At 32.0% G+C, this 25,823-nt stretch overlaps 2 protein-coding genes across 2 annotated transcripts; both read right to left on the minus strand.

Moving 5' to 3' along the window:
• Positions 1 to 4,486: 4,486 nt before the first annotated feature.
• LOC132719437 (elastase-like) lies at positions 4,487 to 9,554 on the minus strand. The gene is made up of 3 exons (XM_060703204.1): positions 9,395 to 9,554; positions 8,823 to 8,984; positions 4,487 to 6,460 (listed from the first exon to the last, which is right to left on the minus strand). Exons 1-3 carry the CDS (start codon positions 9,420 to 9,422, stop codon positions 4,635 to 4,637), a joined length of 2,016 nt encoding a protein of 671 aa, XP_060559187.1. The 5' UTR covers positions 9,423 to 9,554; the 3' UTR covers positions 4,487 to 4,634.
• Positions 9,555 to 21,123: 11,569 nt separating this feature from the next.
• Positions 21,124 to 25,074, minus strand: LOC132719438 (elastase-like). The gene is made up of 3 exons (XM_060703205.1): positions 24,922 to 25,074; positions 23,889 to 24,041; positions 21,124 to 23,274 (listed from the first exon to the last, which is right to left on the minus strand). The coding sequence occupies exons 1-3, from the start codon at positions 24,965 to 24,967 to the stop codon at positions 21,317 to 21,319; spliced, it is 2,157 nt and encodes a 718-aa protein (XP_060559188.1). The 5' UTR covers positions 24,968 to 25,074; the 3' UTR covers positions 21,124 to 21,316.
• Between the last annotated feature and the right edge of the window lie 749 nt (positions 25,075 to 25,823).

The raw sequence follows: 25,823 nt of genomic DNA on the forward strand, positions 1-25,823 counted from the left end.
GATCATAGTTATGGCGAATAAAGGGTTCATGGTTGACATGTCTAAACAATATTTACCTGTTTACACCAGATGGATGCCACCTGTTTACTCTGATCAGCTACGTCTCCTCAATGAGATAAGAACAGCAGCTTGGTCGCCGCCCCGAAGCATTTCATTTGTCAGACAATTTCAAAAGATAAGTATTTTGTTTACTATGTCTTTAAGTTATATTGTACTAAAGTCAGTATTTTACTGCATTGTCTGCCTGCCCTGTTATACAAACTATGAACAGATGAAGTCTATGTTTGTTGCTTTGTCTTAACAAATTAATATAATAAGCTTTGATTATGACTCGAAGTAGATCTACTTAATGAATTTATCAGTGAGTAAATTTCTTTATATTTATAATATATAAGCATATCCTGTAATGTGCCTGACAGTTTAAGGCTGCAGTCCACATATATTTAAAGAACAAGTCAGGATCCATTTAAATGTTAGACATTAATTCTACACATATAATAATATTGTCATTAGATATATGATTTGTCGTAACATTTTTGTCCTAACATGACTTGATTAAATTAATGGTAACTTCGGCAAATTTAGCCCCTCTGTTTCAATCCTTATTACAGGTCAAGCTCATCCCTAGTCAAGTCTCCCTGGGTGGCGGAAGGTTCCCTTTGTGGCGGTTTTTACCTCCCAGTTTGGTTATTTCGATACAAATATGTACATGCCATGTTTGTTATTATGTAACATTTGTCATGTTTGTTATTATGTAACATTTGTCATTTATGGCATTTAATAAATGCCCTATTTCATTCAACCTAAGTGTTGTGTTTTATCTCATACCAAACAAGTTCGTCTTGCCAGTTATATTTGCTTGACCTGGACAATACATAAAATAGATTTTATGCCCACATAAAATAATTTATGTCATTGTTCTGTCCCTATACTCATTACTGTACAGAATATTACGGGTCAGGTTTTTAGCCGTTACGGGTCAGGTTTTAGCCAAGTACGGCTTAGCCAATCGATATCAAGACTTAAATCATGTGATGTTAATTAACCAATGATTACATTAGATCTATCACAAAGAAATAATTTTGGCGAGGAATGATTCTCGCCTTTCTGTTTACTAAAATCCACCTCCTCCAACTCCATCCTCCTCTTTCAATTTTTGATGTTGATATAAATACCATTTCATTTATTCTTAATGAATCAGTTGTTTCACTTATTGTTTATCTCAATTATTTGTGCAACTATTCATGAGATACACTATATATATATATATAATATTATGTATATTGTTCATGCAAAGATTTATAAAACTAGTCGATGTTATATTATCTCTTTCAAATATTTTTCTATTTGTTGTCATAAATACTTATGATCTAGTCATATGTTATACACTTTTTAATGTATAGAATGTTTAAACTATTTTCCAAGGATGGAGCCCTACATCAAGTGGTACTAGACACAAGATAAAAGGGCACAGGTTTCCAAACTATGGTTTTTCCTGGGCGAGTCGACCACGATTTGGAAAATATTTAATTTTTCTGGTCAATTGTTTTTGATCAGCAATCCATTTTATTATATTTATGTAGATGGTTTTTGGTTCAACTTTGTCATCTTACATAACTTTTGTTAAGATTGTAATCTATTTGAATTACATTACAATGTTATCATAATCTGGCGGTTTTTACCTCCCAGTTTGGTTATTTCGATACAAATATGTACATGCCATGTTTGTTATTATGTAACATTTGTCATGTTTGTTATTATGTAACATTTGTCATTTATGGCATTTAATAAATGCCCTATTTCATTCAACCTAAGTGTTGTGTTTTATCTCATACCAAACAAGTTCGTCTTGCCAGTTATATTTGCTTGACCTGGACAATACATAAAATACGTGTCTTGTATTACATAAATGGTTCAATTAAAACCTTTTCATGACTGCCCTAGCCAATACAACGTTTTTATTTTCTAAATCAGATTGTCAATGAAACGACTCACAAGTCTGCCCGCGTGGCTCAATAGTGGTAACTATCGGACTCTTTGTTCGATCCCCGGACAAGGCAAAATTCCCGGGATTATTGACCTCAGACATGGAGTCTCAACGATGATTCTGAGACAATGTAGGAAAAGTGGGTCGGTCACATGCAGAGAAATCAGCAATCACTGGTTAAGTTATCCAGCAAAGCCGATTAAGACTATATGGATGATACGCCGAGATATTACAAAACAAATGAATCAAAATTGACGTAAATTCAAGAAAAAAGATTAAACAAATGACACGTACATTCCTGCTCGCAACACGTAGTGTTATTTCTATAATTCTGGACACAGAGGGACCACTATTTCTACACAAGAGGGCAATAATGTACTACCCAATGATCATTTCTGTTGATTTTCATCAAAATCTATTGGGCAATTTGGGACAAGATGTCATTTTACACTTTTTTCAATTTTTTGTAAAGGTCTTCTCCAACAAACCAGAACCATATGGGTAATTTTACGTCCATCTATGGATTATACTTATGTACTTTCATAAAAAATTAACCAAAATGTTAAGAAAGGTTTAAAGGCTTTTCTATTATTACCGTTGGCATCAAACAGACCAGGTCCATTTCAGCAATTTTGGAAAGACCACCTAAGGATCATTCCTGTATAGTTTCATGACTATTGGTGTAAGGATTTAGGAAATTTAACGATAGGCTACAGACGACGGACGCCGGACACAGGGTATCATAATAGCTCACCTATACCATGTTGTAATCATTTAGATTATTTATCCGTTTGGGAGAGCACAAGCGTTTAAACTATCAAGAATTAAACCTGTAATAAATTGATATGTTATATAAGGATCTTACACCGGCTGACGGTGCATACCGGAATATGTAGCTCAAGGATAATTGTTAACGACGGTAACCATGCCGAGTCTGTCTGAAAAAACTTTTCAAATAATGAAGTTATGTATTAACGGCAGCTGTGGCTTTCCATATTTTTGTTTATGCGGGTTATTATTTTGTATAATTATGTTCATTAAACTCGACATTTCCGTCGTCGAGTTTATCCGTGCAATACGTGTGAACTAGTCACTCGATGTGTGTTGTATCTGTTCGGTTCTTTTGTCTGCTTTATATGTTTCAATGTGAAAAAAGTCCATAGATTCTTTTTAATATTCTTAACTTCTTTGAACCGTTTGCCTTTCATGTCCCTTTCACTTTTAATTGTCATCTTTTACGGGTCAGAGGTTCACTAGTGAAATAAAATTAAAAAATCATCTTCATCTCATTTCTTTGGTTAACTTATATTCATTTACATTGGAAAAGTATCTACTTCTACAGAGGCTGTGACCATTTGCACATTTGCACATTTTCACGCCCATAGTTGGTTTCTGTACTATATTATCGACCCGTCACAAACTTACTTGGAATTTATTGATCATTCATAATTAATTATGCACAAACTTTGTCATTGTCATATAAACTGTTAATAAAGGCTTACACACAAAAACTAAGACTGTTATTTTTAAGAAATCATCCCAAATCGCTGCATTTCCTAGCTGGATGTTATAGTGGGGTACGTTTCAAGAACGTTGTTATCCGTTGGTACACTTTGTAGTCCCAATTAAAGGCCCATTATGCCCCAGAAATACTTATAGCTTAATTCTCATCAGCTTTTTATTATTAATGCCCTGCTATAGTTTCCAGAAAGTTACTAAATAAGTTTATAACTTGAACAAGCTTCGGCTAATGTTGCCTTTTGACAATCAGTACATTACTACTCATTTAGTATTTTATATGAATACAAAATAGTACTTTGATTTTGCTTATTTAATAACGATTAATAATTTGACTTTCGGTGCTGCTTTATTCAAGTGATAAGCAAATAACATGCTCTAAAATCATTATTTCAACGCTTTCCATTTCTAAAGATGCATTATTTATTTATTCCTGTGCATTTAACCAATTAAATGTTACATGTATATGTCTTTCAATAGCTTTAACGATTTAATTGTTTATATATAATTCATGTAAAAATCATTTTGTTATGTTGCATGTACATGTATATTGCTACAGCAAAGGAATAATCACACAAGGCTTCATTATTGATAATGAATAAAAGAAACGTATATTTGAATTCATTGTATAATAATATATAATATAGTACTGTACGGATTCAACAATCTTAATATATTTTCATATCTGTCACTTTATAAATTTTGTAATAAATACATACAAATGTATGCCATGTTTATGTATGAAATTCATAAAAAGATATCAATGGCACAAAATGGACTGCAATTACTCAAGAGGGTGGTGAAGCGGAACTTTATAACACAAAGTTAGGAACATATCCATAAAGTATACATTTATAATAGCAAATGTTTGCACTTTTTAAAATGATTAAAACTCCTTTACCTTGTTTGTTAGCTCTTAGAGAATTAGACATTGATCTTAGAATATTGATTAGGAATAATAAAGAAAAAATCTACAAGAAATATTGACTTGCTATTGTTTATATATTTGCATATTCATATAAGGAAAGTAAAGTCTATATTGTTTCTTTATAATCATTTTTTAGTCAGGATTGCTATAAATTGCAAGATTTCGTTGTATTCAAGCTTTAATGCTAGAAATGTATCTGAGCTACATGTCACAATCCATATTGTACATCCATGTTCCCATGTAATCCGATGTAAAGTTCTGTTTGCAAGTATAGCCGACTGTGAGATCGACTAAGTAGGAACTGTAATCAAGTGTTGTGTTGAAGTAGATTGAGGAATTGTTGACGACCTCGGGGAAGATGAAAGTGTCATTTGAAAGGGATAATCTGAAAAAATATTTTTCGTCTGCAGCGTCATCAACAAAGACTCTGTTAATACCACTAGTAACAATAACAGCACTGTCGCACTCATCACCAGTATTTTCCCAACCGTTTGTCATTACGGTTATCAGGATGTTTGCACCGTTATCTATACTGACGTCTCGTTTCAGCGAGCTTTCGGAGACATCAACAATAAGAGTTTCAGCCCACTCCGGTGTTTCCATTTTGAAAACGGGTTCAACTGTAGCGCTCACATGAATGCCGGTTTGCGTGACGTTATTGTTCAAGCCAAAAACGTGAGTACTGATGTCACAATCTTCCAGTCCAACATCTTTGAACGCCCTCCTATATGGAGCAGTATCATGGCCAAGATCTAATGCCGCTTTTAATGTACCACATGAGCAATCGTAAAATGATGCTGTGCTGTGCCAGTACATTCTGTTAGCATACAAGAACACACCTGCAGCATCACGAATAGGTACACCTTCGTCTTTGATAAGGACCCACCACACTCTCCGGTAGACACCACTGCTGAAATGGGGGTCTTCGTGTTCGGTCATGTCATCAACATTACTGATTGACATATTGTCTTTTTCTGGTCTTTCGAACTCTCGTAAATATGGTAAACTCTTCATTATAGAGAAACCAGTGACAAAGTCAGCATTTAGTAGATAGTCCTCTGCTGCTTCGCCCATTATATCTGAAAAGGCTTCATTTATACCACCTGATTCCCCTCTATATTCAAGATTAGAGCCTTGTTCGGTTACGCCATGTCCAACTTCATGACTTACAACATCAAGAGACGTAAGCGGATACATCATGAAACCGCCATCACCAAATGTTGTATTTTCACCGTTCCAAAACGCATTTTGATAGAGATCGCCATAATGAACTCGAAGAACAACTTTGCTTTTAAGTGGAGTTGAGGTAAACCATTCTTCAAACATCTTTCCGACGACTGTTCCATAAAAGAATGCGTCAATTGCAGGTGAATAGGCACCGTTAACGTTGTCACCATATCCCTTTTCGCATTCAAAACTAGCAGTTTCAGTTATATTCTCAAACATTGTGTTCTGCATATCTACAACACGTACATAATCATTTTCAAGATAGCATGTCCTATTGATGATTGTGGGAGTAAGACAATAAGGCATATCACCGTATGTTAATAGACCTTTCTTCTCATTTCCACCCCAGGCTTTATACTTCCTTTCACAACATGGATATGTGGTAAAACCTTGCCAATTTTTTAAAATTTCTCCATTTTTAACATCAATTATATAAATTGGACGTTTCACACCATCCACCAAATAGCTAACAACATTGGCTAACCTGGCTCTGTTATTTGAATCCGTAAATATTATTCTTCTAAACTTACTTCCACTTATATCAGCTAAATCATCACCCTCCGCTTTTGATGCTATATGAAGAGTTTCTATATCGGAAAGTTTGGCCTCTGTGTCTTCTAAATCTTTATCTATTTCTTGTATCAGAATACCTGATGCATCGCCTGTCAGCTGTCCATTTTTCGTTTTTCGAACAGTTACGACCGCGTCATAAACTGGTATACCATTGTAAGTTTCTTCAAGACGTTCTACAGTGGTTCCAATGGCATCGTCAGATTCAAGCACATCCGTAAGCGATTCACCTAAAACGAGAAATGAAGAAGGAAAATACATAAATCGTCGGTTTAAGTAATAATTGTCATTGATGTGTATGGGATGTCGCATACAGATCAAAGCATATAAACACTAAATATTCATATCTTCGTTCGTCTGTAAGCAATTTAATGTCCACTTTATATCTTTTAAACCAGTTGAAGGACATCCGAACTACTAATAAGACCAATGAGACGATGTGCAGAGAGAAGATTTGGGCTTTCTCGGATCAATGTCAATGTCATACTTGTCCATCCTGTATTACTTTGAACCAATGGTAAGAGATTTAAACTGATAATCAGACAGAAAAAATAGTATTGAAACGATGTGCGAAGCACAGATTTGAGTTTTCTTTTCTAGATCACGGTCAAGGTCGCAGTGACGCATTCACATTCTTTATATAAGTTAATATGTATCAACGTAGATTACTGAGTATGAATAGGTTTTAATAATCATTTTATTTCCTAAAATATGATACATTTGTTTTCATATATGTATACTTTATTAGTCCCCTACCGGTTTAACCGGAGGGGACTTTAGGTTTACCCTCCGTCCGTCTGTCTGTCTGTCTGTCAGTCTGTCTGTCTGTCTGTCTGTCTGTCTGTCAGTCCGTCAGTCCGTCCATCCACAAAACTGGATCCCGCGATAACGAAAAAAGTACTGAAAATATTTTTATGAAACTTGATATATGGATAGATGGCAGTATGGAGATTATGCACGTCTTTTTCTTTTCTCTCTATGTTGAAAATTCTGGTTGCTATGGCAACAAATAGTCTGAAAATATGGCTAATTTAACAAATAAACTGGATCCAGTGATAACTCAAAAAGTACTGAAAATATTTTTATGAAACTTAAAATATGGGTAGATGGCAGTCTGCAGATTATGCACATCTTTTTCTTTTCTTCCTATGTTGAAAATTCTGGTTGCTATGGCAACAAATAGTCTGGATTTCAAGATTTCTGATTTAAATTTTTCAGCTTTTTCACTATAAGTTCTTTATTTCTTAAGGTGTTTACTTCAAACTTTAAATATAAGTTTCTGGTCATCAACCACATCATATGTGACAAGGTTTACAACTCTAGCACAAAAATTATCAGTATTACCTCCCTTGAACTTAGAATTTTTATGAAAAAAAAATGTTGTCTTTTTAAAATAACTTCTTTATTTCCTAATGTATCTACTTCAAACTTCATATATATGTTTCTTATTATCACTCAACATTTTTGAGAAGGTTAAATACTCTAGCAAGACTATTTCCAGAATTATGTCCCCCTTGAACTTAGATTTTTTTCGAGAAATTGGTATTTTTTACTCCAACTTCTTCATTCCTTATAGGATTTACTTTAAAATCATACATCGTAATAATATGACAAGGTTGTATAAACATAATTTCCTTACTAGGTAGGGAAACTTAACACATTACTGTGAAATAGACACCCTTAGAACTCGAAAGATTTAAGTTCATCCATGTCATTCATTCACTGGTTAAATTGAAATCAGAATGTTGCTGGGGTTCTAACCGGTAGGGGACTTATGGATTGCTTGCAATACTATGATAATTGCTTGTTTTTTTTTCTGTGTGGATTATTAATATTGAGGTGATATTATGTGTCTATTATTTAATTATCTATGAATGATACAATATTTGTTATTCAAACATATTGAAGTAATAAATTAACTAAATTTCATCTACGCGTATAATATAGCTCAATCGGTTAGAGTACGAGACTTATAATCTCGACACTGCGCGTTCAATTCCCTGGCAACTAAATTTACTTAATAGTTTTTGGAATTAGACTTTACATTAAAGTCCCGGGTATGAGTACTTAAAACAGCCTAAAGAACCACGAGAAGCTTATGGACTTGGGGGCATCTTTCAATATCTCACATTTTCCTTTAAAATCTCTAGTGGCTAATACTCTTCTGAAGGATTCACCTATATCGGCGCTCGGTGGCGAGTATAAATAATTCATTTCTAAAATTAGACATTGATAAATTATGCCTTCGGTGCCCGCAGTGTAATGCTATTGTTATGCCCCGTATTATACCCTATTGTGGACAGTATGATTTTATTGAAGGACTAAAATGCGTGATTGGGTATATAGTTCATGTTCTGTAACTTTTATGAAATGATTATTTACAAAAAGAATTAACATCATTATAAGTTGCAGAAAGTTGATCGCATGATTTCTACAGCTGTTAGAATGGCTGAATTTAAAAAGAAATATCTTAATGCTGGTAACAAAAACGCATTTTCACAGTCCCGTCTCTTAGCCAATTTGTCTATTGGACCAATGGAAGGAATGTGAAACTTCAATATTGATTTTGGCAATGATCTTGCAAGTATATACCTTGAGAAAGTTGAAACAATTCGGTAGTGTCTAGTGAAGTTTCATCTCTCCGTTGAAGGGTCTCCTCCTGACTTCTACGTCTGTTCATTGTCTCTCTAGCCCGTAAGTGAGCATCTACACGTTTTGCAGCCCATGTCACAGATATACACTCACCTGCGATCACTGTTAAATGAGATTGTACTAACATTAAATACTGGTCAAGTGTGACATGAAAAAGACACTTGGTAATTACATTTATAGGATTTAAACTGTTTTTGATTAACCGGCGCCAATAAATATTGTGAATTTTTTATCAAACAATTAAACAAACATTTAACTCGTACAAAATCGTTAACATTAGAAATGTTTTAGTTCATATTAAACATTGCAACAAAAGTAAAGCAACACGTATATATTATCATATAAATTATCATATCAGCAAATTAAATCAAATGACGTTATTTGTTCATAATGCCTAAAAATAAAACACATGCATAGTTTAAAATAACAAACTCGTTCAAATAATAATTCAAGTGTATATCATCTTTACAAAAGTAATGATTATAGAAGATATATGTATATAAAAATCTTACATGCTAGAAAAAGCCCTTTGAAAAGCATTGTTCCTAACTGCAGTGAACTTGTATAAATCCTGGTCGTTTTATACAATTTCCTGACATTTACAATTGACAGTAATGTGCCATAATTAGCAGCATAATTATTTCTGAATATTTGTTTGATCAATACATTTATATCATTAATGCCAGACCAAAAGATAAGAAAAGGTTAAAAACAACTCCTGATTTCTCTCTAATTTGTTGATAAAAAATAATGTACATAATTTGTATATAATTGTGATTATCTTTTTCAGATTATTCCCAGTGTTATAATCTAGAGTAAAAGTTGATATATATAATTATTGTAGAGAAAAAGTGTTTGCAAAAGGTCACATGGAATATCGCAATACGTGGGTACAACTTGTTATTTCCTGTTACGAAACCCGTACTTTCAAAAAAAAAAATCTCTTATTTTCTGTGACGTTACACGTCATAAAAAGTGATTCATTGATATAAGGAAATGTATCTTATCTATTTACTTGGGGTTAAATAAGGGCAGAGATATATTGTCCAATAATTTGTTAAAAATTGATATTAGTAACCATATTTGCCACATTGAGGTATAGATTACAGCAACCAGACCGGAAAAAGAAAATTAATCATAAATCCATTATTATACAAGTCATGTAGCACGCGGTCAAAACTTTTGAAAACATGTTATGTAGCTATTAGCAAAAATAGAACTTAAGCTATTTCTAAGATGAAGTATTTATTAAGATTGATATTCCTTCAATAAAGGTTTTTCACAAAGGATTGCAGCAAACAATTATGTTTTAATAAATATTAGACTGATTTGTTACTGCGTTTGTTGTTTTTACGACTTTTGTCTCGGCTATCCAACTCAAATATACCTCAAAACCTTTAAAAGCCACCACACATATTAATGATTGAACAGTCTCGATTTTATGTTACATTTGAGATTTGCTAACAAACAAATAGAAACGCCACACATCAAGCCTTTTAATATACATAAAATATAAAGTGAAAACAAAACCTTGAAAGCATGTTTAAATATCTCTTAACAAAACATTAGGATTGGAAAATATTCTGTTTTATTAAAATATAATAAAATATTTTGACGTAAATAATTCTTGTCAGTTTTAAAATCACTGCTAGTTCAGCGCTAAAATTGTGTTACTTTTAAGATATCAAAGTCAAGCATGTCTTTTTGTATGGATAACATGGTATCTTACATAATTTAACAAAAAGTCATGAAATCGGAGAAGAAGGGCATTGATATAATGAATAGTCTAAAACCGATCACCGTAAACAATTATTTAAATTCGGGGAGGCATTTTGTAAATGTTGACAGTTAGTCAATTAGTCAACGAGGTGTGACGTGTTCATTCATGTGAATTATATAGCACGTAAACGCTAATGTGTACTTTAAAGATAATCCTTTTTAGTATTAAAGAAAATGGGAGGGCAGTATATATTAGATTTGGCACATTTATTTAGATAAAAATATTGCTAGCAACGCCTATTATAAATGCACCTGTAAGTTTCATTCGTCTGCATGAAGATAAGGAAATATGATCAGATGTCATTTTGGCATTTGTAATCAGATTTGTTTGACAAATAGCAACATTTACTGTTCACCAAAATGGTTCGCCAACAACTTTGCTGGTGAATATATGATTTTAGTCTTGGGGAACAGTTAATAATGATGACATTGCCTGATATCCAGTCAACATTCGACAATTGTTAACAATAAAATGTCATCTAAAGCTCCAATATGTGTGCAGTTACATGACTCAGAAAATGGAAACATGCATACCTCCAGATAAGCCAAAATATTTCAAGAAAATCAATCTTGAGAAAAATTTACTGAGCTTTAAAGAAAAGTAAAAAGGTTCTGTATAAAAGTAGAAAGTTCCATGTTATGTGCAATTAAAGACTAATTTTGAAGTATTATTCACCATATTTCTATTGCTTTTGTTGTGCAGTCGAAAAATGATAAAATTCTTTAAAAAAATATGAATAAATATGCATGATAATTTTTTCTTTTTTAAGCACAAATATTTATAAATATAATCAATTTCTATCAAGGTCATATTTTCAAAACAATGTGTGAAATTTCAAAGTCAAAATTTTATTTGCAATTCGGCATAAATATACATATGGCAAACACACAATAATAAATCTAACAAAAGCAAACTTACATTGAATGAACATTTTACATAACAATGCATATATTGTGTAAAGATTATTTTTGGTATATCGACAATTTAATATCAATCATAGCAAAGATCTAAGATTGTTTTAATATTTATTTTATAATTGTCCGTTTCTTCTATCAAATGCATCTCTCAAGAATTTGCTTAAATGATATAGATTTTTTCTTGTAGAATTTGTCATTAATCTAGAAAATTTATTTAGATTTGGAAAAGTGTGTGGCAATTTGTATTTGATTCTTAAATCTCTATATAATGGACAGCATAAAAGAAAATGATACTCCGATTCAACAGCTTACTGAGAACAAAGTTTACATAATCTCGCATTTCTTTCAACCCCAATATATCTTTCGGTTTCAATTTCTAATGTATGAGAACTTAGCTTAAAAATTGAAAGTTGTCTCCTTAATTTACTATTATCAACAATATTAAGATACTCTTCAAAACAAAAATCATTTTTATACATTCTATAGTAATCGAGTTTTGGCATTAATTCAATAGATTCGTGCCATTTCTGCACAAATTGATCTCTTAAACGTTGTTTGAATAATACAATATAGTAACAATTATTTTCAAAATTCTCTATACAATTTGAAAACCCTAAGTTATTAATTATATTGTGAATACTTTTAGCCCAAGAAGATCCTCTAAAGTTATGTACTTGATCACTATATACACTAAACAATTCTGGTATAGACTGTTTCTTTATTTTTATCCAATATTTTAGTGCTCTTTCTTGACATAAAACTGTTAAAGGGAATCTACCAAGTTCTCCGAGTACTGCGTTGTCCGGAGTTTGTTTTTTAACACCTAAAATGCTTTTACAAAACTTAATATGTAATTTGTCAACTTACAGATATTATATTTTTTAATAATAGATGTCAAATTAATGATTATGTAACCGGAAGATTAAATGTGGCTTTTCCTCCTTGTCCAATCGATGGTGCTAAAAGTTTTATCATGTCAAGTCAAGTCAAGTGAAATTTCCTTTATTACACACATTTCATGTTAACATGAATAAATGTGGTTAGTAATAAGTACAATGTTAGTAGAAGCTCTTTAAACAAATGTACAATGTATAATTATATAATTTGAGTGGTAAAATAATCCGTAAAAAGAGTATTTATTCATATCATTTGCTGAACTGCAGAACGTTCAATTAACAATGTATCAAAACCAAAAATTGTTAAAGTTCTTAGTAAATATGTTACCACAAAAAAACCGTGGAGTGACGTAATTTAGACACTCTCTAAGGGTATAATTTCGTTTTATATTACCTTTCTTTTTTTTATCGACAAACTATGAGAATAGTTACAAATTAACAATTGACAAGTGATGTACAATTATGTACGACATAATATTTTAAACCTTTACAATGACATTTATAGACTCATACTTATAAGCTAAATGAAAAAAGTGTCATACTATTTAGACAAATATTATAACAAACAAAAACTTTACTATGGGTAATAAAAGATTAATCTGTGAAATATTCTTATAATAGTCTTGGAATGTAATGTACGGAAGCTTATCAGGGCCTCCACCTATCTAAAAGTTTCACGTCATGTAAACTTGTTTCTTCTCGTTTTGACCAAAAACATTCCATGAAGACGTTATGATTAATACGTAAAACATAAAACATTCCATGAAGAAGTTATGATTAATACGTAATACGTAGAAGTTTTTAATCATTGCAAAAAAACTTTGTTGAATAACGTGAGCTATTTGTCAATGCAAGTAACGTCTTTGCGTCTTACTAAATATTTCAGCAAAGTCGTGAAATCAAGAAGTTTCGACAGGATTTTTGTCGAAGAGACAAAAGCTTCAAACATATCAAGAAAAAATCAGTTGCAATGCCTAAAAGCTTCTCATCTTTGTCAGTAAATTTTAATGAGAAATGCAAAAACATCTTATCAATGCGAATAAAAATAAGTCGACTTAGCGCAAAACATCTCACCAACTGTAGGCCCTGATACGCTTCCGTAGTAATGTAAGTAATCACATATGAGGTGAATACTAATTTGATTATCTTAAAATTATTTTTTTAACTAATTTAAATAATTTCAAATATTCGCTCTTGTTTTCTGTATTAATTAGTTGTTCTAGTTTGAATGTCTTTGCACGTCTGTAATAATAGGGTTTCAAAAATTTCTTTCTTTCATCATTAAGCAAAACACATTCAAATAAGTAATGAAATTCGTCGCCTATTTTATTGTTACAAGAAGTACATTCTTTGATTGATTGGTATTCGGGCCCAATTTCCGGTTTCTATTGGTAATCTATGGTTACGTGTACGAAATTTTATCATGTAACGAAGAAAAGGTTTAGGGGTTGATAAAAGGTATTTTTCGAATTTAAATTCTTTTTTGAATATTCTGTAGAATGTACTTTTGCTAGAGTTTTGAATAACGGAAAACCAATCATTTAGAAAAATATCTTTTAGTTTCTGTCTAATTGCTAATTTTAACCACTTCTCGTTCCCAAAATTTTGTGTATCCCATATATTACATAAACCGCAATTTATAAAAATTTGTCTTAAGTTTGCAATCCAAGGAATTTCTTTTTCTCAAATTATTTTCACTTAAGTTTTTTGAAAGATTATATGTAATACTGTATAATAGAGACGACAATTTCTTTTGATGGTTATTTACATCGTCCTTTTTTAATCTAGCCCAAAACATGATTATTCTTCCGTTTATATCAATAGATAGTGGCAGGCAGCCTGTTTCTCCGTACACCATATAATTTGGGGTGGATCTTTTCATATTTAAAATATACTTTAAAAATTTTAATTGAACTCGTTCAATCACTTCTATATTACCATATCCCCATATTTCCGCCCCATAAAGAAGAATAGGTTTTATTGTTTTATTAAAAAGATCTATTTGGATATCAATTGGTAAACTAAGTCGATTTGAGTTTCTTATTAAACTATACATTGCTCTAGTAGCTTGTAATGCTATATGCTTTTTAGTTTTAGTATATGATCCACTTTTACAAAATAAAACTCCTAGATACTTGTACTCCGTTACTACCTCTAATTTTTCGTTGTTCAAGATAAAATTATAGTTTTGTTGTCGTCCTTTAGAAAATACTACGATTTTAGATTTAGATGTATTTACAGTAAGTTTCCATATTTTACAATAATTTTCATACAAATGTAATAATTTTTGAAAATCTTCAACCGATTCAGATAAAATAACAGTGTCATCAGCGTAAAGTAATATTAATATCTTTAAAAAATCACGAATTTCGTCTGCGTTTTGGTCATTTTGTACCGTGATTCCCATAGTGTCATTACTATTTGCAAAATAATCGCTAAGGTCGTTCAAAAACATTGAAAAAAGTAGAGGGGACAAATTCTCTCCTTGAAGTACGCCTATGTTACTAGGGAAAAAAAATGAAACTTCAAAGTTAACTCTGACACACGATTTAATGTTATCGTACATGTTTTTAATGAGATTTAAACATTTTCCTGTTATATTAAGATTAAAGAGCTTTTGCCAAAGACCATTTCTCCAGACTGTATCAAAGGCTTGTTTGAGATCGATAAAAGCACAGAATAATTTATTTTTACTGTTATTAACGTAATTGATTAAATGATGTAATACAAAAATTTGGTCTGTGGTTGAAAACCCCTTCCTAAAACCTGCTTGACTATTATTTATTATATTATTTTCATCTGCATAAGTAGTAACCTATTATTTATTATACTGGTAAAAAGTTTTCCCAAACAGCTTAGAAGTGTTATAGGTCTATAATTTTCAGGTTTACTAGCATCACCTTTGTTTTTATATATTGGATTTATTATCCCAATAGTCCACATTTCAGGTATAACACCTTTTTCAAATACTAAATTAAAAAGTTTGAAATACGTATCTTTCATTAAACTATATGAACATTTTATTTGTTCGTTATCTATTTGGTCTAACCCACATGCTTTATTATTTTTCAACATTTTTACTGCCTTATCAATCTCTTCATATGTTATAGTACAATTGATAGATTCGTTTTGGTTTGATTGCTCATTATTTTCTAGATCAAATGTGTTATTGTCATTAATTGTCCCATCATTTGAAAAATTAACATTTCTGAAAAATTCATACATTTCATCGATACTTGCTTCCGTTTTGCATTGACTGTTATTATTATGAAGTAAATTCCAATATTTCCTGGGGTCTTTGATTTTTAATTTGCGAAATTTATCAATGTTTCTATTCAAATGTTTATATTTAAACGAACGCATAGTATTTTTGTATATCTTACTTTTTTCTTTAAGATTATATTTGTTTTCGTCAGTTTTTCTTAATTCATATAAATATTTCGCTCTATGAAAGTTTCTTCTTGCTTTCATACACTGATATCCAAACCAAGAGCTATTGTTATTTACTACTTTATTGTTGTTTTTAATTTTATAGCCAAATGCTTCCTCAGAAGTTTTAAGAAATAGTGAGGAGATATTTGTAACTTAATCATCTGCATTTTGCTGATTAAAATTGTCGCTATTTTTCAAAATGTCAAGTTTTTCATTTAATTCCTCTATAAGATTTATGTCAAATTTCTGTAAAAAGCTTTCACTTTTCTTATTGTCCCATAATTTAATAGATGGTTCAGTATTATTAACATGTTCAACAATTTCAATTTGGTTTGTATTCAATGTTAAAACAATAGGATTATGTGCATCTGATAAAATGGGACAACAATCTTTAACAGTAAGATCGAGTACATTTTTAAACAGATTTGAATTACATATAAAATAATCGACGGTACTGGTACCTTTACAAGTAGTACTTCCGGTGTAATCACCAGAAGTTCAATCATTTAATATATACATATTATTTAATTGTAAAAAGTCAATAAATCTATTACCGTAACTGTTATTATGTTTATCGGTGTTATAACGTAATAGCTTTACATTTTGTGCATTTTGAAATTTACTCATTTCAGTATTAAATTCATCGCAAAGAATGTTTAAGTTTTGGTTTTCCAAAAAACGTCTTATGACTTATAAAATGTCCAGATGATGATTGTTGTTATAAGTTCTATGTTGATATGTTACATTATTTTGTATTGAAACCTGATTTGTTATTTTGTAATTTAAGAAACAAAGATGTTAAAGTTTTAACACGAAACCATTTTTTTAAGAAATATTGTAAAGATAGAAAAAATAAACAGTTAGATTTTGGATTTCCACGTGATAACATTGTGGCTTTCCACTAGAAAGAATTGTTACTGTTTTTGATATCTATTTGTTAACTTCAGGATAACCTGTGCATATTTTATACATTATTTGTGGTATTCCACTGAGAAAGAAACAATAAATGATTAAACGGAACATTGTGTTGTGATTCTATCCACCTTCAATAGAACCATAAAATTAGCGCATGATACTTTACTAACGCAGTAAGGGACTATTTTTGCATATTTTGCCACCTTTTTTTTGGTAATTTTAATTGGTTTGAAGCGCTGTTTGCAATTTGTAAATTATTTTCTTTGTTCACTTTGCAATATTTTTCTTTTTTAATTCATTTTAAAATTTTTATGAAAATGAGCATGAATCTGAGGCGTGCTGCTTTAAAGTCGCTGGAAACCGCAATTTTTAAAATGTTTCAGAATGCCTTTGATTGAGCCTTCCTGTAGACGGCAATTGTTGGTGCAATTTCCAGCCCCTAACACACAGACATAACATGTGTATCCTTTCATGGTAATTGACATATAAGGTAGAAAAACAAAGGCTCCAGAAAAAAAGAACACGCAACATCAAATATTGCCTATCAAAACTGATATGCAAGATCAATATGCATTTTTATTTGCATTAATGTTTACGTCTTATGGTCAGTTTTATATTACATTTAGAATTTCCAAAGATTAAAGGCATGTTTTCTATTAAATTTCGAATAAGGCGTCCTTTACATAATCATGATGGTCAACCTAAATCCGGCTTTTTCTGTCTCTGATCTCAGGAAACATCTTAATCAAGCTGCAATCTTTGAAGATAGTCTGCAATAAATTCATCTTTCTTTTATAATTTTTATGCAAACTGTATCGTGTTATTCGCACACGTTTAGTATGGGCGTCACGAAAATGAAAAGGTGAGAACGGTACGGATATCATCATAGAGAAAGGCAGTCACCTTCCGATATCATCATTTGAAAAGCATTTGTATTATATGGAAAAGACAATTCCCTAACTATATCATTATAGAAAAATGAATTACTGTTCCGTATCATCTTGGAAAAGGCAAATAAAAAAACTGTCATCTTACGAAATTATCATAAAAAGACTATGATCTTACAATACCATCACTGAGAAAGGCGTTAATCTCAATATTTGCGATCTGTGTGACGGATATCAACTCGTGATTAAAAGGAATTGTAATTTTGCCAAATTAAAAAAAAATAAAATCAATGTGAAAAATTTCAAAATAATTGTCGGAATAAGATGACTCTGTTGTAAAACTTATTGTGAACTATCTGAACTTTGTACTGAATGAGACTGAAGAAGTCACTATAATTATGTCCATAAGACACGGATCGGCCCGTTTCACTGTTTTGTCCGGCTACTGACGCACAGCGGGACAGCATGACAAAGGGAAATACAAAGACAACTCAACATGACCCCTCTACTCCTACGGGTTGAGGCATAAAAACGACATCCAGTTTTTCCAATGTTCACATTTTGATTTTAGATATTAGAAAATTTAAATCTCAATTTTATTTCAATTACCGGTATGTACATTTTTTATTTGGTTTACGGCGCATCAACATAATTTAGTTCATATGGCGTCGAAACAGGAAAGATGACTTTGGCTAACCACGGTTTTTAAGGAACTAAAAGCAACACAAGGGGTCAAAACGTTTTCTCCTGCTGGAGTTAGGAGATGCAGAGACTTCAGAATTCCTTATCATGCAGGGATAAACGTAATGATAAAAAGTGGCTACAAGTCTGATCCAACAATCCTTAAAAACAATTACTCAGCCATAGTTTTTACCAAGTTAAGAGCAATAACTAAGATTCTGAACAAATGCACAAGCAAACCCTGGTGTGAACAATTGTACATGTTGACAAACATTTATGTAAAGTTTTATGACACTAAGTCAAATAGTTTTTGGGCTACGCGCAACGCAAGTTGAAAATTGGAGATATTAAGTCAAGGGCAATATTTCTTCACATACTGACCAACATTTTTTGTAAAGTTTTTTGCTTCCAGGTGAAATATCTTTATCTTTTTACAGTACAAATATTCAAATTTATACAAAGTCATTTGCAATTTCTCTAACACAACTGAATAAATCGCACCCAAAAACCCAGGTCCACAGCTTCACGTGATATTTTAAATTTCTGTAAAGTTTCTTGATTCTAGCTCAAGCACTTTTAGAGGTAAATAATACACAATATTTTGGTTTTTATTTTTATTAAGGGCAAATACTATACAATACGTAAATAAATAATAATAAATAGGTACAAAGAAACCCCCAAGTGCATAGCTACACAAGTTGAAAAATGCATATTTTATTAAGTCAAGGACAATAACTCTAGAAACTTTGAATAGATACCTAATGTGCACAGCTGCACATGCTCACCAACATTTCTGTAAAGTTTCATGAGCTTAGGTTAAATACTTAACCTAAGCTACGTGTGACACAAATGAAAAATGCAAATTTTAACTAAATCTAGGTCAAGAACTCTAGCAAGTATAATTTCATCCACAATCAGCCCCCCTCCCCAGAAAATATAACTGCACATGCTGACCAACATTTTCGGTAACGTTTTATGTCTCCTGGCGAAATAGTTTTATAGCTACAGACGACAAATTGAAAATTAATAATAAGGCAGGGACAAAACTGAATTAAAGGCACATTATACATCAGAAACGAATAAATTTTGACTTCATTAGAAAGGGAAAACATGATTGAAATAACGTTTAGATATGGGTTTTAAGGGCATGTAAGACGCTTGATGCCAGGAGAAAGTAGCGCTAAATGTGAAATTAGTTGTCAAAATCGAAGCAAAATGTTAACAAAGTAGTATTTTGACTTCCATACAGAATACTAGAACACTATAACTGTACTAATTTTCCAAATAACAACATATTTAGAAGATTATAATAATTTAGTTTCAGAATCTATAAAATTATACAAAAAATAAAAAGGTTATGAGAAATAAAAATAAATGCATTTTTGGGCATCATGTGCCTTTATCTAACACGCAATATGCTTGGTGCTTCATATACTGATCAACAGTCATGTCATGTTTGTCGATTCCAGCTTAATCTCTTTTATGATTACACGTGACGCAACATTTAAGAACAGTTGGGTGATTAATCTACAAATTTTGAATACAAAATACAAGCAAACCATCAGATGCATAACTACACATGCTGACCAACATTTCTGTAAAGTTTCATGACTCTAGGTCTATATATGTTTTGGGCTACACACGACACAAGTTGAAGAATGCAAATTTATATTAAGAAATTTCTCTACAAATACTGAATATGTCTACAAGAAAACCATCTACAAATGCACAACTACAAATGCTGGTCGACTTTTCTGTAAAGTTTTATGACACGTCAAATATATGTTTTGGCTACGCGCGGTACATGTTAAAAATTCAAATCTTTACTTAGACAAGGGAAATCACACAACAAATACCGAATATATGTACAAGCAAACACCCAGGTGTACAACTACACATGCTGACCAAATTTTTGTAAAGTTTCATGACTAGGCCAAACAGTATTTGGGCTACGCGCGACACAAGTTTATTTTTCTCCTCAATTTTTAACTTTACTAAGGACAATAATTCTACAATAAAAAAACTTATCAACAAGCAAACAAGAACGTCCACAACTTCACATGCTGATCAAAATTTCTGTAACGTTTCATGACTCTTTGTCAAGTATTGTTTCAGCTACGCGCGACAAAAATTTAAAGTTGCAACACAATTTCTAAGCCAAGGGAAATAACTCTGACAAAACTAAATAAAAGCACACGCGAAACCCCAGCTGTACATCTTCACATGCTGATCAACAGTCTTGTTTAAATTATCGACTCTAGGTCAAGCACGTTTAAAGCTGCATGTGATACAAATTGGATCGCAAACAGGAATGCACGCACGGACAGTAAATGGCAAATCTAAATCCCTCTCCCCTAGAGTTCGGGCATTAAAATATATTAACAATGTTCATGTAATCATCATGTTATGTAAGTGGTAATCGACTCTTCCTAGCATAAAAATGATAAAAATGTTTTTTCTACGTTGGTCTTCCTACGGGGACTTACGAATTCATGTGCATTGAGTATGTAGGTTTATTACTGAAATTTTAAACACATATTAACCTGTTTGTGTATACCTTTGTGTTTTAACAGGACAGTTTTGTTAATTAAAATCAACCTTAATACACGTAGGTATATCCACATAACAAAAAGTACGACTGTTACGTAGACAAAGATATACAATTACTACATTTTTTTTTGCTTTTTGTATAAATATGAATAAATATATACCCCATGGAATTACACACACTCATTTTAGTTGCATGTTTGTATCATTTATGAAAGTAGGAAAAATAATAAACACAATAAAAAACAAACTTTCACTATTTTGATAAAAGTTAATTTCGTCTACATAAAGTATAGTTAAGAAATATACATTTTTAAAAAGTACTTAAAAAGAAAGAAACCAAACGAAGCAGCATGATATTCACGCAGCATCGCTGGTTTTAGCAAGTGGCTAATATATTTCCACTTCGCCTGTTCCTTCTATTTCTATTAACGTAGTAGTAGTCCTCATAATCATTACTAGAACTGTCGTAATCATCATTATCACCGCTCCCGGAGAACGAACCGTCGTCGTCGTCGCTTGCGTTATCATCATCGCCACTTCCGGAGAACGAACTATCGTCGTCATGTGTGTTATCATCATCGCCGCTGCCGGAGAATGAAACGTCATTTGAGTCGTCAACGTCTGAAGATTCGTAACGGTTTATTTTGCACATGAAACCTGCAGTAATTGAAACCTCAGCAACCCCGCCATAAATAGTGTTGTCTTCCATCTCATCACAGTCATCTGACGGCTTGTCATTGGAAAGTGACAATTTAATGTAAAATACTTTATTGCCAGAATCTGGTATTTCAACTCTATTGGCAGCTTGTGTATTTATTAAATGTTCGTAATTTTCATCCTGTACAGTAACGTCAATAATAATGTCGTTACTGGTGTTTGACTTAACGTCAATTATCAATGTTTCTGCCAACCTTGGTGTTTTCATCATAAAGTCAGGAGTAATTTTGTCACTAACTAATATCCCATTCAACGTTTCATTGTTTTGCAAAATTGTTGAAACAGACGTACAATAATCTATCCCTACATCTTTAAATGCTTTCCTGAATGGCAGGATGTCACACCCAAGGTCCACAGCGGCTTTAAGCAAACCACAAGAGGCATCATAGAACGACGAACTTTCATGCCAATACATTTTGTTTGCATGTAGAAATACTGAAAATGCATCACGTACAGGAACATTTTCTTCTGCAACCAAAACAAACCATATGCGCCTGTATATGCCACTGCTATAATGAACATCTGTATACGAATCCATTTGATCAACATGACCAATGGACGAGTTATCATTCTCTGGCCTCTCGAACTCACGCAAGTATGGACCATTCTTCATAACTGTGCCACCAGTCATAAGATCAGCTTCAAGTAAGTAATATTCCGCAGTCTCACCCATAATGTCAGAAAACGCCTCATTTATACCCCCGCTTTCTCCATAGTACTCAAGGTCAGAATTGAATTCAGTTACGCCGTGGCCTATTTCATGCGCGACAATGTCAAGTGTTGTCAGTGGATGAAAATTATTGTAACCGTCGCCAAATGAGCAGTATTCACCATCCCAGTAAGCGTTTTCCATATTATATCCGTCATGGACCTTAAGAATAATGTCACGATCCCCAAATGGTGTTGTATCAAACCATTCTTCAAACATTTTACCAACAACTGTCCCATGAAAGAAAGCATCAGCAGCTGGAGAATATGCGCCATTTACTTCATCATTATATCCTTCCGAACAGACAAAATGTGCAGTATCATAGCTGCTTTTATCCGTGTCTATAACCCGGACATACTTGTTTTCAAGGAAGCAAGTACCGTTAGTTATGGTTGGTGTCAGGCAGTATGGCATATTTCCATACGTTATTTTCCCGCTCTTTACATTTCCACCGGTAGCATTATACTTTCTTTCACAACAAGGATAATTATTAAGCCCTTGCCAATTTTTTAGAATATCTCCAATTTTTGCATCGATAATATAATGCGGACGCTTCACACCTTCTATCAAATATGACATGACATGGGCTAAGCGAGCTTCATTGTTCTCATCTAAATATATTTCAATAGAATTTTTGACGTTGGTGACCTCTTTCATATTATCTCCTTCATTATTAACAGCAATATTAAGAGCATCTTCTTTTGAAATCTTAGGGTCTGTATTTGGCAGGTCCCCCTCTATATCCTGTACAAACGTCCCGACTGCTTCTCCCGTTAACTGTCCATCTTTAGTTTTGTGAATAGTCACTGCAGTGTCGTGGACTTTAATCCCGTGATACGTTTCCTGGAGTCGCTCAACAGTCATACCATAGACATCGTTAGTCTCACGAACATTTTCAAGAGATTCTCCTATAAAGATAAACGGATAGTTAAATGGCATAGATATGTTGATTATGGGTATTTTGCTTAAATGAAAAGTAAAAGTCATTTAACAATATACTCGTTCATGCAATCGTAATTTACATTTTGAAATACCGCAAAGTTTGGAAAGCGCCAGTTTTTGCGCTTTTAAAATAATAATTTAATTGTTGGTGTGATTTCAAAATAAAATCTTTCAAAGAATATGAATACAATAAATGATATACACCAGTGGCTTTTATTTGCTCTTTTTGTTATTTTTAAAATTCCATTTTTATAACAATCGCAGCAACTAGATCATTGAACTATGATAATACAACTCTTCTTGCTTTAAATGTTAGTAATTTCACTCAACATTAATTTTTTTTTTCATGTACTATTTTATTGTATATAATACTTTGTTAAAATTTGTTAAAAATACAATTAGGTCTTATGATAAGTCCACTCACGACAAATATAAAGGCATAAGTAGAACAGTTTTGTTTATAAACTTTAATAATAAGATATATTTGGAATGATATAAAAAGAGATAAGAAGACATTAAGATTAAACAGAAACCGTTGTCATTAAATAAGCACATTTTAATGGTGGAGTCATTGGCTTACCTTCTGTAAGTTGCAGCAGCTCTGGAATATAGATCGGAACGTCATCCCGTAATTGTCGTTGATCTCGGCGTTTCTTCAATGTTTCACGTGCGCGCACGTGCGCATCAACACGCCTAGCTCCAAAGACAGTCTCAACGAACATACAAAGCAGTACTGCAAATTGAAAAATGCAACACTTATATGAAATTAAGAGATAAAATAAAGAGAAATTGAGTTTTGTCTTTCACCACAAGCAGGAAGAGCATATTTATGAAAACATCATCTTTGTTTATTTTTTTAAATTGCATTTGTAATTGAAAAGATGATAAAAATAAATAGACATATTTGCGTATGGTATGCAATTGCATGCAATTGCACGCAATAATTGATCTAACTGATTTGGAATGACAATAAATTCATGTTCACAAATGACAGCCTAAAACTATAATGTATAAGCTTATAAACAGTCGTTATATGCTTTACTAAAAATATTTCTTTATTTAAATAAATAGTTATATTAAAAATAATGATCTGTATTATGAATTATAAAAGTAAGTATGTGTAATAAGTAAATGTGGAAAAGTGCATACGATAATACTGTCAATTATAAAACACATGGTTTTGAACAGCCTAAATGATTAAGTTAAAAAACGTACAAAATTATAATTAATGTATTCTTTTTTTGAAAAATAGGGTGGAAATTTTATTAGTATAAATATAAGGAAAACATTGAATAAGAAATTACATTGTTACATATTGCTGTCAAATGTAAGATTGCACGATTAACATAAACAGTGCATTAGATAGACATGTTATCTATTTTCAAAACAAATTATATCAAAGTATTGATTAAAACGCTAATATGTTCAGCAAATTTCTATCAAAAGACATTTAAATATTTGAAGTTGAAGTCTGAAAGACATAAAATATTTTATATGTTTTCATTAGTAATATACATGTTTATAACAAATATAAAATTTAACGGTTTATATGCGTGGTAGGTAATATGGAAAAATTGATTTTAATAAACAAAATAATGCAGTTAACTACTTACTGGCGATAACATCTGCTCTAACAAACATCGTTACAAGCTGAAGCATTAATGAACAACAATGGTCAACCAGTTATTTATATACCAGAAACTGCCATCATTTCGAAATGAGCCGTGTCACGACAAAACCAACATAATGGGTTTGCGACCAGCATGGATCCAGACCAGTCTGCGCATCCGCGCAGTTTGATCAGGATCCATGCTGTTCGCTTTCCAATCCTATTACAAGTAGAGAAACTGATAGCGAACAGCATGGATCCTGATCAGAATGCACGGATGCAGAGATGGTCTGGATCAATGCTGGTCGCAAACGCACTATGTTGGTTTTGTCGTGACGCTGCTTCAATGTATAATTGAAGGCAATTCTTAGTAATGTTCTATTAGCATAATTAAACTTAATTGTTCAATTAATGCCAGGAAAATTCAGTGTGTTCATGTACTTGATCTGTAATTATATGGCATGTTTCTCACTAGTTATATACTGTGTAGTTCGTCAATTTGATCAAATATGTGGTAATTTTCATACTACTAATTATCAAAATTAACAATAAATATTTTGCAATAACCTTAAACGTACCTTTTGACATTTTTTGGCATCTACAGATCATGGCTGTATTGTGAAATATATACACTGTATATGTTTGATCTCTCATGGCATTGCGAAAGTTTAAATTTCAAATGCTTTTTTTCTACAAGTTAAGAAAATTAAGCATTCTTTTATTTATCGCATGGTTTGGGACTTTTCCTTTGTTCTTACTAACCCATTTTACTCAGTACACTTTCAATGAGCACTTGAAAACTTTATTGATATATAACAGTACAGTTTTTTCATTGATTCATATAGGAAAAAAACCCGACTGCTATATATCGGTTGACTTTTTTTCGCACCTTGTATATATCAATGT

The sequence above is a fragment of the Ruditapes philippinarum genome, unplaced genomic scaffold, assembly GCF_026571515.1.
Source record: "Ruditapes philippinarum isolate M1 unplaced genomic scaffold, ASM2657151v2 ctg1088_1_1_1_1, whole genome shotgun sequence".
NCBI classification, from domain to species: Eukaryota; Metazoa; Mollusca; class Bivalvia; order Venerida; family Veneridae; genus Ruditapes; species Ruditapes philippinarum.